Source organism: Saccopteryx bilineata, chromosome 5, assembly GCF_036850765.1.
Source record: "Saccopteryx bilineata isolate mSacBil1 chromosome 5, mSacBil1_pri_phased_curated, whole genome shotgun sequence".
Taxonomy (NCBI): Eukaryota; Metazoa; Chordata; class Mammalia; order Chiroptera; family Emballonuridae; genus Saccopteryx; species Saccopteryx bilineata.
In genome coordinates this window covers 234,728,860-234,744,482 of record NC_089494.1, presented here as the reverse complement: position 1 = coordinate 234,744,482, position 15,623 = coordinate 234,728,860, and the positions used below count along the sequence as shown (strand labels likewise).

Here is a 15,623-nt window from a genome sequence, read left to right as displayed (position 1 = left end):
ACAGGCTTGCAGCCTATGAGTCATGGGCTACTCCATACAGCCTAGGTGTACAGTAGGCTCTACCTCCTAGGTTTGGGCAGGTGCACCGTATGGTGTTCGCACAATGACGAAATCGCCTAAGGACGCGTTTCTCAGAACTATTCCTATCATTAAGTGGTGCGTGACTGTAATTTTTTGAAAGTCCCTTTTAAAACATTAAAAATAAAAACCTTACAGTTGCTACGTATGAGGGATGGCATGGGAAGTTAAGTATAGAAATCTAAGCGATTCTCTGAAATTAGGGAGACATTCAGGACAGCAAGAAACTGTGTCTTTTCAATATGGCAAAGCCAATCATCTGGGCCAGGCAGCTGTGATGTCAATAGGCGACAGGAACTTTTCCAGCTCTGTGATAATCTTATGGAACCATTGTCATATATGCCATCAGTCATTGGTCAGAACACTAAGGAGCACATGAGTGTATTCTCTTGGGTTTTAAGTGAATGGTGAGGATGACATGGGAGGTTGGCATGTGGGGGAAGGGAAATAGGACATCAAGTATGAATAAGCCAAGACATGTCAAAGCACTCAGAATTACTACTCTTATTATTATCATCAGAGTGTTGGCTATTACATTAAAAACATTACAAATAATATCTATATAAATAGGACCATATTTAATCAAGCAAGTAAGTTTGAGTGTTCTATAATCTGAATACCAATTTATAAAAACCTCTTCATGTGGTTCAATGAAGAACAATTTGCAGTTGGACAGAATTACCTCAACTCAAGACAGTAAGAAATAAAGCTACTGTGTCCCTGTAATAAAACAGCAATAATTATAGACACCTGTATCAGATCTTACCTGTCTAATTTTCAGGTTTGTTTCACCATCCAAGTTGGATGTTTCAATGTAGCACATGGCCTGGGGCTCACTGTTGTTTAAAATTGAAAAGCAAAAAGATTCAATGGGGGAAGAGAAGCATAATAATAGCTTATTCAATGCTCAGACTCACTGAAGCCTTTTGTTCTAGACAAAGCGTTAGTTGCCTAGTTTCTTGATGGTTTCCATTTTTCCCACACAACGCTGTGAGGCAGAGCCCATGCAGGACAGCTCATGGATTAGCTTTTCAGCCACAAGGACCCAAAAGCAATTTCCTGGGAGCAATCAATATAGACCGTCCAGACAAGGTAAATGTTTAAATTTGTCACATTGTATTTAAATTGCTCATCCATACAGACACAAAGCAGACTGAAATCTAAAGCTGTTCTGTGTCTAGATTTAACTTCAGCTTAAAAATATCAGGTGAGATTCATGCTCACAGCCACATGTAAATTGGTTAAGGAAAGTGGTTGATTAGAAAATTCCAGATTGCTGCCCCTAACTGCTTCCATTTGCTACTGTTTTAGAAAAGATGAATAGGATCACGGGAACCATAATACTTAACATTAAAGGCTCTTTGAAAAAACTGGATGAACAGATTTTGCAGTAAAAGTAGATATACACTTTCCTCCCCTTAGCTTTCCAGCTCCTATTTTATTTCTTAAAGTTGTTTTAGAGACTTCTGTGAAAGCATAAGCTAAAGCTTAAACCAGCCAATATGCCCATATTGCTCTTTGACCTGAACCTGGGAGAACTGCTTTCTGGATCCCCAGCAGAGGGTTTAGTGGATGAAGACTGGTGTGCAGGCTAGTGGAAGGGGTCCATGTTCTCCGGGGTTTCTCACAGACACTACGCCCTGGACCATCTCTAGCCTGACCCTTCAAACGCTAACTTTACTTGTGCAATAACCATAGACAGGTGAGTTTGCAGTCCAACTGTATAAGCTGATCCTTAACTATAAGGAAAAGCATTCTGAAGTTAAATCAATCTTATTAACACTAGTTTATACAAATCTAACTAGTTAACATCATGTAAGTAATTATGAATGTCATCTCTGATAAGCACGTGTAATCAACCATGGAAAAAAAAATACTTGTAAGTTACAGGCACCTGGAATTTTCTGATCAACTTCCAATTTGTACATGTGCAAAACAGACCATTCTGAGCTTCAAAAATGGGCATGTAGCTTAGTTTTGTGTCCTGAAAATTATTAAACCACATGGTTATACAATATTTTACAGATTAATTTTAAAGTAATTTCGTATGTTCTTCAATCTACTTTATGGGCTTTTTTTTTTTTTTTAAGTCCATAAAAGCTGATATTTTTTCCCAGCTGGAGAAGTTTTTCAGTATTTATATTTACACCCTATCAATTATTCAAAGTTCTACTTTTTATTATTGTCAAAATAGTAATGTGGCTCTGGCAATGGCTGCCAATTTGTAGTATCTATTTAAAATATAAATGGTTTACAAAATTATAAAGCCTATCTTCTGATAACATAGAAGTATGATAATCAACAAATGCTAAATGAATAGTGCTGATTCCATTTTACTTTGGCAGTAAAACTCATTAAAGTTTTACTTTATATCTCCAAGTCTGTTCTCGTATTAAAATGAGAGAGTAACACTCTAATTCTACTCTATGTACTTTTTTCATAAAGTGACTTTTCTAAAATATTAAAAGTCTAGAAAATTAAAAAGTTCAATGGCCGATTTCTACTTGAAATGGGGCAAATAAAATATGCATCCAAATTCAGAACATACTTAACCCCTTAGGACAGCTGTTACTAAAGTAGTTCTTAACAGTGCTATGAAAGGCAGCAAGATGTCTCAGATCAGGGATCATGCTAGATAATAATAACTATTTCAGCAAATGACGATGGCATCCAAAACACAAACTGCAGTCAGAGAAGCAAAGCAGGCTCTTTGGTTAGTAAGTGGAGAAGTGAAACAAGATGCGTATCAAAATGCAGACGCTAGCAGAAAGCTGAAATTGACCACAGCAACGTGCACTTTGTCACTAGATACAAATGGGGTAAGAACTGTTCCCAAAGCATGCGGAACAGAAGGCACAGCATCGAGCTCTGTGCAGGAGGTCCTCCATCAACCCTAAACAAGCCCAAATTACAGTCATGATTGCTGAAGGGATTCTCTAGAACTTAGATAAAATTTCAAATATAAGAATAAGACAGATGTTTAAAATCTTAAACATTTCTCAATAGCTTGGATTCATGTCAAGCTTAATGTTGTTTAAAATAATACACGACAGAGGTATTAAATTAAGTCTTAGTATTTAGGCCTGTTATTAAATATGAGTACATATTCATGATATACAGGAAATTGAAATCGATCTTTATTGGCATGCCTCATGGACTCCTATTGATCACAATAGGAGCTGAATCTGCCCGTCATCCAACATTTCTTTCAGAAAAGGCCTTTAAAACATCTGTGAAATGTTCATCACCGAGAAGTATCAAAACGTTTGTGTTTTAAAGGAAGAGACACAGAACTCAACCATCTTTTGGTATAACTGTTCTCTGGTGTAGGGTGAGGATCCACACACACACATCCTGTATGACTCTGGTTCTAACCTGGAGGACAGGCTGATGAGATCTGCTGGGAGATGCTCCCCATTGGTCACTTTCACTATTTCCCCTACTGCCACCTACAGGTCCCAGTTTAAAATAATAAAAATGGGGGGGGGGGGAATGAATAACAGAGAAAACAAACAAACAAATAAATGGACAAAGAAGACAGAAGTTTGAAATTATTATAGAAAATAATACATGTTAATAAAAATGTCTAATGCCATTTTTTTCAAAAATTATTTTGATCAGGTCTAAAGGCACAAGAAAACATGGAATATATAAGGATTACTTATTTGCTTTTAAGCTCAATTGTCATTTTTTAATGTGAAAAATTTTGATTTTTCTAAAGTTTGATCACAAGCACATCTTAACATAATAAAGAAAAAAATATTTTTATATAGAGCTACTTTATCTGGAAGATTTTCCTTTTTCTAATTCCTAACCCTCATCCTATTGGCTCTATGTCCATTCCTAGCCTAGAAAAAAAGAAATAATTATAGGAATTACTTTTTAGGAAACTACTTTTGAAATACAAAGTCCACTATACTAGCTCTTCCTCTACACATACACTAAAAAATAATTGTTTAAAGTTTTCTGATTCCAAAATGTTTTAAAAGTAAATTGCATAAATATCTTCTCAACTTTAATGCAAAGGCTTCAAAGACACAGATTTTAGGAAGTTAAATGGCGCATCTGCAGCCTTTAGTGTTATTCAATAATTAATAAAGTGTAGGTAATGCATTATTTTGGGAGGATAATCCTTTGGATCAAGGCGATATTCTTCAAAGGTATGAAGCGGACATACCAAGGACCTGTTTGGATTTGAATTAATAGTGTGAGTTATTTGATTTTATACTTTCTAAACTCATGTATCTATTTGTTTGTTATAAGATAAAATTTCAGTTTCTTCATTTCAAAGTGAAAATTAATGAAACAGTAACTTGCAGCCATGCTTAGGCTTTAATACCAAACTAGCTCAAAGAAGGTATTATGCTTTACAGTCAATAATTTAAAATATTTAGGAATTAAAATATATATGATAACTGTTGTTTATTGCTACTGCTAAATGCTGGTCACCTGTAGGTGACAACACCACGTACTGGTTTTGATAGCAGACAGTATGATATCATGAAGATATTAGGTTAGGAATTAAGTATTCCAGCCTTGACCTCGTCATTAGCTAAAGCTAAGTGGTTAAAGGTAAGACTTAAAAGTCAAAATCCCTCTTTCTGTCCAATGATGACAAAACTTCACCTACTTCTTAAGCCTAACGTAGCTTCAAAAGAGTCAAGTAATGCAAAAACCTTTTTGGGAAAAAACAAACAAACCCCTGAGAGGTGGTATTTTGCCAATTGGACAAAAATATCTAACAGCACAGTATTTTATACTTTACTTTAATCCTACTAATAAAAAGCAAAGAATGATTTAATTTTTTTAAAAGTAATCATCTTTGGAGGAAGTTAATCACTGTGGATGCTATATTGACATATAGAAACTATTTTAATTTACCAATATTAACAACTACCAGTGAATGTTTTTAATGGTTAGAAAATAAATGCTCTAAAAATGCTCTAAAGCTTAAGAAATACAAGCACAGAGCATTATGGTAGTTCCTAGATTGGACAGAGGCAGATGAAAAATATTTTGACAACTTTCTAGTTAGAACTATAAAGTCAAAGCCATATAGTCAGTTATCTATATTCTTGAGGATATAAAATTTAAATACTGTAATTAGTGGTTTAGCATATATGATTCTCTCTATGAGATAATGTCTCTATGATAAGTTTAATCAGGGAAACATCAATACTTTAAGTTGCTGAAATGTTTTACTATCATTTAAACTTAATTATATGAACACGACATTCAGGTGGTCAATCAGCCGTTTCATTTCTCAAATTTTTACTCAGCATGTCGTTCTGTTGATTAGACATGCTTAAAATTTAATGAAATACTATCAATTTAAACAAAAAGGAGAATCGAGGAATCTGAGTTTAATCAAGTAATCCATCTTCCTCCTTTTAAAAGATATGAAATCAAGGCCTGTGTCATAAGTATTTTCTTCAAAATCACCAAACCAAGGCAAAAAACCTGGTCTCCTGCCTCCTAAGTAGAGATCCCTTTAACACCTGACGCTACTCAGCCTGGTACAGAGACAGCAAACTCACTGTCAGACTCATTCTCACACTGCCCTGTTAAAACTAGAAGCAAAGAAAACTATCAACAGAAAGATTGATTTAAAAACCACACAATTTCAGCCTGACCAGGCAGTGGCACAGTGGATAGAGCATCAGACTGGGATACGGAGGATCCAGGTTCGAAACCTCGAGGTCGCCAGCTTGAACGTAGGCTCATCTGGTTTGAGCAAGGCTCACCAGCTTGGACCCAAGGTTGCTGGCTCGAGCAAGGGGTCACTTGGTCTGCTGTAGACTGCCGGTCAAGGCACATGTGAGAAAGCAATCAATGAACAACTAAGATGCCACAGAAAACGAAGAAATGGTGCCTCTCATCTCTCTCCCTTCCTGTCTGTCTGTCCCTATCTGTCCCTTCCTCTGACTCTGTCACAAAAATAAAATAAAAACCACACAATTTCAATTTTTCTGAAGATAAAACCTATTAACAAAGGACACAAAGTGTTCCCAACCAAGAAGTATAAAAATATAACTACGTATAATTTCTTCAACTACTTATAGACTTACTTTTATAAATATCTGGATAACCCTTACTTGCTCATTTCAAGCTCACTAATTTGGCATATTTCCAATCACTTTCAATAATGACCTGATTAAACAGATTTTGAAAAAAGGACACTCCATATTTGTATGTGGATTTTTACAAATAAAACTGTCCAAGGAAATGATGATAAACAACCTCTAAAACATTAAAAACATTTTTTATTATTTTATATTAGGACTATTTTTATAGTTTTTAAACCTAAAACCGTTTGAAAGTCACATTCTTTCAAGGGTAACAGTGCCATATGCTCTGAATACTAATTCATGACTATCTTCAATACAAGTGAAACAAAAACGATCTAAATTCAGTCATGGAACTCATCCATTTTCTTGTACCAGTGCACCATAAAGATCAAGAAACTTTGGAGGGAGATATGAATGCATCATCAAAGAATTTATCATGAAAAAGAATTGCAAGATAAAATCCACAGAATCCAATCAGTGTATTATATATAAAATAAATGACAGGAAATCACACAAGAATTGGTAGTGGATAGAAAAGGATCCGGACATACTCAGAGGGGCTGTGAGTAGACCCCTTAATAGTCATCATAACTTCTGACTTATGAAGTATAGTACCTATCATTTATTTTATATGGCAAACATGAAAGAGTCCTTTAAGTCCAATCAATTTTTAATGCTTAATTCGAAATCAGTCGAGAGGTTTAAAATTCTTCGTTTATTCCTTATTTCCTTGGAGAAAGCACAGGTCAATGCAGGGTAGAGAAACCATCCTCTACTCTGTTTGAGCGGCAGCAGGTTATCTCTACCTTGATGAGAGAAGGACAGTGTCAGCAGGTATATACTCTTTGCCTTTTATTATAACTATATCTCCAACATTTACCTGAAAGAAAACTAGGAATTGGTTAATTATCTGCATTGAAAGATAGATACAAATATACAACCCACTGTATTTAAACATAAAATACAGTAAAAAAAAAAAAAGGTTACTGGCAAACAAGAACCACTTATCTTTAAGATGGCATAAAATTACCTAGCAGTGAGGCCAAGGAGGGGGCACACCTCTAAAAAAAAAATGAACGCTGTATCTGTATCAGCTATAGAACGTCTGAATAAAATGAATCTATCTAGTTTATCCATTTAATTGACATCCCAACTTCTCATATTCTCTCTCTCTCGGACATAAATATAAAAAGGAGGAATTTACCCTGTTTAAGGAAATCTCAGCACAACTCATTATTTCTTATGGCGACCTTCTGAAATAGGGATTAGTTATAATTCATAATTTAGAGAGGAAGAAGGTGGGTCTAGGTTCTAAGTTACCTGCGCAAGATCACAGTGAGATGAAGAGCTTGAGACTCACACCCTCGTCGAGTGCCTGCGAAGCCTGATGTTGCGTAAGGAAGTATAATGAAAGTATCACTGTATTTTAATTTTAAAAAAACTAGCTTAATCTCTTTCTCATTTTACTACCTGCTAGTGTTTCTGTGAGCATGGACTGAAAACAAATTAAAGACACACTATGTCAGAAACTGTTAGAAGTAATTTAAGTGACAGGCTTTTGGCAAACAATACAACTCGAACTCAAGTTACACTGACAGTTACTCCCATTATAGCATGAAGTTGCCAAATGAACCTAAACATAAGTTTCAATTCTCAATCAACAAAATAAAAGCCCTTTTTTGGTTTGGTTATAGCCCCCCCCCCCTTTTTTTTTTTTTGGTTAAAGCCTTTCCCCTCCCTACTTTTCCTTGAACCCTAAAACTTGACCCCAGAGGGAGGCGAGAATGGCACCCTCAATGGGAACCACAGTAAGAACTGCTTCCGGGACAGCCCACACACAGTAAGAACTGCTTCCGGGATAGCCCACGACACAGTAAGAACTGCTTCCGGGACAGCCCACGACACAGTAAGAACTGCTTCCGGGACAGCCCACGACGCTGCTGTATATACTGGGGTTGGAACAGGTTCGGGAGGGTGGAGGGCCCCTCTGACCTGCTGTGCGCTGGTTGCCCAGATAGGGAAGCCCTGGATGCCTTGATTCAAGAGATTTATTCCAGTGCAAATGCAGATTATCTAAAATTGACAGATTGCCTGGGACCTCTGAATCCCCCTTCCTCAAAGAAGGGAAAATAAAAAACAGCAAGTATAGCTGTAAACTGGTCCCTAAAGTAATGTGTGGTGACTACACTGACAGCACCCACTGACAGCAAGATAAAGGGATGTGAGTCCTCTGTGCCAGGGCACTTAGTGAGAATGCTACCCGGGTTACGACGTCATTGTTCTTCCATCGCTGTGTGTGTGTAAATGTTTTCTCTCCGACTGGACTGTGTGCTTCATAAAATCAGGATCAGATTTATCCACATTACAGTACTGAGAGTCTAACAAATTTAGGAAACTCTCTAGTTGACTGCACTGCTTTCCAACACTTTTCTTTATTCCTTGTAAGATAAAGGAAGGCTAATGGTTATTAAACTGAAGACTAAAAGAAAATATCAGCACCTTCTATGGTATCATGTTGTTTACTTTGGTGGCCCGGGAAAACCAAGGGCTCACTAAGTGTCAAGTAGTTCTCCCCAGAAGGAGGGAACCGACTTCCTTCTGGTGATGCCTATGTTTTAGGGCACTTTCTCAACACATGCAAGCGTCTCTTTCCCTTTTTGGATTTTGAGCTCCTAATGTGGCATTTCCCTTTCCAGCCTGGTGTGTGTGTAAGAGGAGCAGACAGAGGAGAAAGTCAAGATGGCAAAAATTCTTTGATCACACGTTCTAATTGAAGGAATATCACTACAAAACAGTTTTAGTCCCCCAAATGCCGCAGTTATGAAAATATTTGGGGCTTAGGCCACTACCTTGAGCCTTTTCAAGTTACTGACATAAGTATTATAGTTGAGGATTATGTAAACAGGTCACCTGATCAAACTAAAATAGACTGATTTAAAAATCTGTCTATGTCTAATTGTGGGGGCTTCAGCACATTTGCTTTTCAGTAGAAAATTTTTGGAGATATAAATTCTTAATCCTAAGAAATAGATTCCGTGGCGGAAACTTTGCATATTGAAGCAGCTTTACGGAGTGACTTTTACACTTCATACTGCCCACCACTCCGGGCTTCTCTATGAAGCCAGGACAATGTGTCGTTGCTGAGATTCGTCACCTAAATCTTCCACCTGCAACTACCTCAAAAACCTGTGAACAGTCGCAGAGGCAGACGGGTCTTTGAAGAACTGGGCTTTGTGGTAAGGATGACAAGGATAGCTGTTCACATTTCAAGAGTGGAGAGGCTGTGCCTTGCACAGGGCTTTATAATTGCACTGCTTTTTAAAATCCCAGATGCGGGCAACTTAACTTTGAGAAAAGGCTTCAGGGCAGTAACTGGAGAGATGACTGTTCACGTTTGAGAGTGAAAGTCGGCCTGTCTGTGAATGACTGGATCTATATTGCCGGTCCTTTGGGAACCATTAAAAAGCAACCACAGTAGCCACACAGTCAGAAAGAAAGAACCCTGAACTTAAAGCCCAGTTACTCTAAGGTTTATTGTAGCATTACCTTGGCATGTGAATCTGACTCTCGGTTTTGGTTTATTGATTTAATTTTTAGTTGCACAAAATATTACATAAGCTAAACAAAAGGCTCACCCCACAATATGGCTAACCCAACAAGCACGTCTTCTTTCATGCCTGTCCCCTTAATGTTCAAAGGCATTATTACATAGTCGCCATCTTAGTGTACACAGCTTGGTTCTTTTCATCTATATTTGATGACACAGGGAGCCTCGTATGTCTTGCTTGCTGCTGTGAGCTCACTGTTTGGCACATGCACTTAATAAATATTTGTTAAAATGAATGGTATAAAATTTTTCTGTTTTGGCAGAGTATTTTAAATTATAGCTTTCACTTGTCACAAAATGTACCCGATTGGAGAATGTCATACTTTGTTTATAAAGCTCCCTAATGTTGGTACTCATTTATTTTAATTTTTCAGTTATAAATAATGGTACAATAAACATTTTTACATACATACAGGTTTTCCCCTACTTTGGGATTATTTTCTTGAAATAAATTCCCAGGATCCTTTTTTTATGATTCTCAATATGAAGAGCTAAACTGCTAATCCACAATAACATGTGAATGAAGTACTTTATAAAATTAAAAATTATGAAATACAAAAGTTTGTTTTTATTTATTGAATAGATAGCAAATGAGACTTCAATTTTGTTTAAATTTGCAACTTTTGTTATTAGGTTTGATATTTTACTGAGTCTGGTTATTATAGTACTTTGTGCTTATTGCCAACTTTTATTTCCTATTTGTATAACAATGATTTTAATCTCTGCCATATTTGGTGCAAATGTTTTCCATATTTCACTTTTATTTGTGGTAGTGTTTGTTGTATGTTCGTTTTAAATTGTGTATAATCAAATTCCATAGATCTTGTTCTTCTCCAAGTATTTATCAGTCTTTATTCTGTTTTTTTCAAAAACAATGTTGTAACCTTTAACTCTTTTAGTCAGTTGGAATTTATGTCAGTATTGGCTGTGATTTAAACTGTTATTTCTTGAAACTGATCTGTGATCCCAAATAATTTATTATATAATCTTTTTATCGATAATTTTTGCCTCCTTTATCAAATACTAAGTGGGCTTCATTTCAGAGTATTCTATTCTATATTCTATAATATTTATCTCTGTTCGACTCTATTTACTCTATTCATTAATGTTTATTTTTGTAACAGATCTACATTATTTTAGTAACCTTTGCTTTCCATTTTATAGTCCTTTCATACTGTTCTTCATTTTTTTTCAAAACATTTTTTAATTTTCTCAACTGTTTATTTTTGAAATTAAAATAAAAAATTTGGTCAGCTCTTGAGAAAATAAAATTCGCTGGGATTATAGTATATCAATACTTTGAAACAATTGCTATTTTTAGTTTTTCTAGGAATATGACATTTCTACATTTATGTGAATCTTTAATACCTAAAATTTTGATGTTTTCTTTACCAAGGTCCTATACATATTTTAAGTTTATTTGTAAGCATCTCACATGCCATTGGGAATGAGATCTTTTTTTAAATACATTTTCAAACTTGATACTGTCAATAAAACAATGCTGTTAGCTCTTGAATTCATCATTGAACCAACTTTTATTAATTCTAAGTATCTAATTCTAATTACTAAGTGAAATCATCTCATTTTGGCTGGATGACCTTTGGCTGCACCCTGAGTTTCTATTCCTGTTCGCTCTTTATCTCAAAGTGAGGTGCCAGGTACGGAGAGGTACATACCTCCAGGAGGGCTGAAATGCTATCATTATGGGTAACTGTAGGCTAGTAATTTAATTTTTATTTTGTCTTAAAAATATTGAAAAAGTAATGAGCACAATCTTAAAATAATGACTGCCTATCAGGAAAATAAGATGTTTGAAGAGGTAAATGTTAAGATTGAAGTAGTAGATGGTAATCTCCTGATTTTACAACTATTTCTTTTCTGAATAAGCACTCTAGGTGAGAAGGCAAGAAACTAATCTATCAATTTGTTAGAGTATATAATTATGTTAACTATACACTGACAACTCCAGTGAAGGAAATACATTTATAGTAAAATTCAATTCATCATACACAATTACATCTATTTATACTCTAGAATGTTTATATCCACAAATGCTGGACAAAAAGCATAAAAGAAATTTCTTTTGAAATATTATTTTGAGCTTTTTTTTTTTTCACAGCACTTTTCTGAAAAAGAGTTGACTATTTCATAAACAAGAATAGCATAATCAAGGTATTTTCCTCTTTGTTACTTTTATGTTAGACCAAAATGAGAGAGTGATGAGTTAGTTCTCAAATACCTATATAGAAAGGGAGATGTCAAACGCTATTCCAGCCACTGACTTAAACTAAAAATACAATAGATTCATTGGGAATCCTGTTTGGGCAGGGATGCGAGGTACCTCGAACATCACAAGGTAGAGTCAAGTGCGTGGCTGTTAACCTGCAAGGAAACTCAAGGGCCAATAACCTGACTGTGAGTGACATCCCTGCCACCTGGACAACCTCGGGACACAAAGTCCCCTGGGGAGAGTGGCCTCACCTCCAAAGGCCCTTTACCAACTTATAAAGAAAAAGTAATTTATTTGTGGGTGCCTAGAGGTTAAATGTTCTCTCAAGACTAAGGGAAAACTAGTAACAATTTCTTACCTTTTAAAATTGAGGTCTAAAAAAAACGTGTGACCACTTTGGACAGCACTTGTTCAATTATGTCTTAACTCACTACTGACCATGTTAGAGGTCTTGTGAGCAAATTAACTTCTGGACATTATGGAACACTGATTCCCAGATCATGAAATATTATATTTAATAAAAACTTTTTTCTTAACGAATTAGCAGTACATAAATGTGATTCGTACAATGTATAAATTTGAAGTAAATACACAAATGTGAAATATCAGAATTCTAATTTTTATTTTTACTTGGACAGTAGATGATTAAAGCAAAAATTACAACACAAAACAGTTCATGGTTAAATAAAATCTGTGAAAATAGTACTCAAAATATACCATAAAATAAACAAAAAGTTCTAAATATTACTTTCCAAGAAAATAGTCTGTCTAGCATATGGCAGAAATATTAAACAGAAGTGACTAACTGAAGGCTGTGTGTATGGTTACAACATTAATTATTAAATAGCTTTCATATCAACGGACTTCTTGACATTTGTTTATATAAAAATATATAAAAATTATATCTATTAGAGTAAATCTCTATGTATTTCTTCTCCTGGAACAAAATAAAAATCAATGCATACCTTTTCCCAGTGTACAATTTCCCAAGCACCATTTCTCAACACTGGAAAGAAAAAAATGCCACATTTTAAAGAACATTTTTACCATTTATCAAAAAAAAATATTTCTGATGAAATGATCATTTTAAATAAATAGCTCCAAATAAATTTTCACAGGTTTAAAATTATGACAGCAAGGAGATGTACAATTAATTACCTGAAGAATCAGAAACAACCATGTACATTTCAGATCCCACAATAACCCGTTGCTTTAGAGCGGGCTCTGACTGGGGTTACTGAGAGCTTTCTTCAGCATCTAGAGGAATTACAGTGGGCAGCTGGAGGACAAAGCCACAGAAATGATGTGGAAAAGGGCATGACAAGCTTAAAAACATGTCAGAAGCCATAATTGCAGCTATATGTATTTTTAAAATCATAAGCATAGGTGGAATAAAGTTCTAATTGGTTAGTAAACATTCAACACATAAACCAACAGATAAAGAATCTGCACCTTTAGGTTTATAATAACGCAAAAGAGTAACAGTTTCCACATTTGGTTTACTGGGAAGAAATGAAAGAAGAGACTACTATTACGTTATGACTGAAGGGATGATATTTTTTAGTGTTTCATTACTGCTTTGCAATAGTAATGTTACTCAGCACACTGTTTTCCCCCCTACTATGTGTTTGTGACATAATAATTAATATGCCAGCAGACACTAAAAGATAAACAAACAGGAAAGAGATTAATATGCAATAGAGAACTCAGCACTTAGTGCTTAAGAAAAGTAGTAAGTTAAGATCAGTCAACAAATTATCCAGATAGTAAATTTCACGAGGGAAACACTGATATTTGCTTGAATGCCATGTTTCCTGGAAACAACACAGTACCAGACACAGTAGTTATCCCGTGGGCATTTGCAGAGTGAATAATTTATAGGTACAAAAACATTAGATTCAGTTTCTTTTGAAGTATCTGAAGTAACTTACAATAACAATCAAATTACAATACAAATTACAATAACAATCCCTGAAATGTCAAATAGCACATCTAACATTAGTAAGAAACTAACAAGTCTTGAAACCAGCATTACATATAAATTATGCTAATCTAAATATAACCTTTTTGTGTCCCCAAATTCTATGAACACGGGGGCTATATCTTAGTCATTTCTTTATCTCTAGTACTTCACAGCACTCCTGACATATAAGACCAAAAATTCTTGTTAAACGAATAAATAAGACAATGACTATCTGATTGTGCATTTTTGGTGAATCAACTTCATTCATTAAAAACAAACTCCAAGTTGAAGAGCTAAAATAAAAGTATTTCCAATACAATTACTGTGCTGTACTATTGAACAAGTTAAAATTCCAGTTTTTATGGTATTCATACCATAAAACTAGGCAGCAGGGATCTGAACCACAGGCATCTAAAATTGATCACTGTATCCTGATACACAAAACTCCAATGCCTGCGGTCTACCCAAACTGAGCCCAGGAGTAAGGCTGCTCCTCGATGTTGTACCCAAAGTACTGGCATTCAAAGCACAAGGTACAGTAAGAAAGACCCTAGGTTAGATGCTGTCGCTGTGCCACCAAGCAGTATCTTCCTTAAAATTAGTTGTTACAAAAGAATACAAGAGGCCCTGGCGTGTTGGCTCAGTAGTAGAGCGTTGGCCTGGTGTGCAGGAGTCCCGGGTTCGATTCCCGGCCAGGGCACACAGGAGAAGTGCCCATCTGCTTCTCCATCCCTCCCCCTCTCCTTCCTCTCTGTCTCTCTCTTCCCCTCCCGCAGCCAAGGCTCCATTGGAGCAAAGTTGGCCCAGGCGCTGAGGATGGCTCCATGGCCTCTGCCTCAGGTGCTAGAATGGCTCTGGTTGCAACAGAGTGACGCCCCAGATGGGCAGAGCATTGCCCCCTGGTGGGCATGCCGGGTGGATCCCGGTCGGGCGCATGTGGGAGTTTGTCTGACTGCCCCCCCGTTTCCAACTTCAGAAAAATACAAAAAAAAAGAAAAAGAAAAAAAAAGAAAGAATACAAGAGCACTCGGCCTTTTAATTACTTAACTCAGTGGCTACAGTATAATAAATTCTCAACAAACAGAGTTGGCACAGTGCTGTACATGTCAACCAAGACCAAGATTAAGTGGCATTAAAAGATTTGCTCAAATGTGCATTCATTTAAATTAGGAAAAAAATCCTGTTCAACAGAATCCAGAGCTTAAAGATCCCCCCCCCAATTGTAATACTTTGTTTAAAAAAAAAATCAGTGTCTAATATTTTTAAAATCAAGAGATGTAACACAAAAATGAAGACTTTAGGCTTATCAGGAAAGCTCAGAAGCTCAGTCAGCCAATTCCCCCACGGCAGCATGTGCCTGGGCAGACCAGTGGCCAGGTCTCTCAATGAGGCTCACCGCCCCATGACCACATGCATGGTCTCCTGCTGCTCAATACCCTGTCTGTTTCCATCATTCAGGGTACTGAATAAAATATATAGATGTTCAGTGTTCTGGTCAATGAGTGAATCCATCGTTCAGAACAAGAAACAGAACTTCAGAAGGATTCCTCGTGCGTTTACACCCCAACCCTCCAGCCCCAGAGGGAAATACAGAACTTAGTTGTCGCAGATTAGTCTTGTATTTCATACACATTAAATCACACAAAATGTATGCATTTTTTGCATTGAGCTTTCAAT

At 36.1% G+C, this 15,623-nt stretch overlaps 1 protein-coding gene across 6 annotated transcripts in view; it reads right to left on the bottom strand.

The window, feature by feature from the left end:
• Positions 1-15,623, bottom strand: part of ATP8A1 (ATPase phospholipid transporting 8A1) — a 228,818-nt gene that overhangs the window by 160,320 nt on the left and 52,875 nt on the right. For 3 of the 6 annotated variants that reach the window (XM_066233480.1, XM_066233482.1, XM_066233478.1), the window contains exons 6-8: positions 12,949-12,989; positions 6,953-7,026; positions 845-914 (exon numbers count right to left, since the gene is read on the bottom strand). In XM_066233480.1, the coding sequence (XP_066089577.1) occupies positions 845-914; positions 6,953-7,026; positions 12,949-12,989 (185 nt within the window). Of the gene's footprint in view, positions 1-844; positions 915-3,453; positions 3,528-6,952; positions 7,027-12,948; positions 12,990-15,623 lie in introns of all 6 variants that reach the window. The other 3 variants (XM_066233481.1, XM_066233483.1, XM_066233484.1) reach the window with 2 other exon arrangements.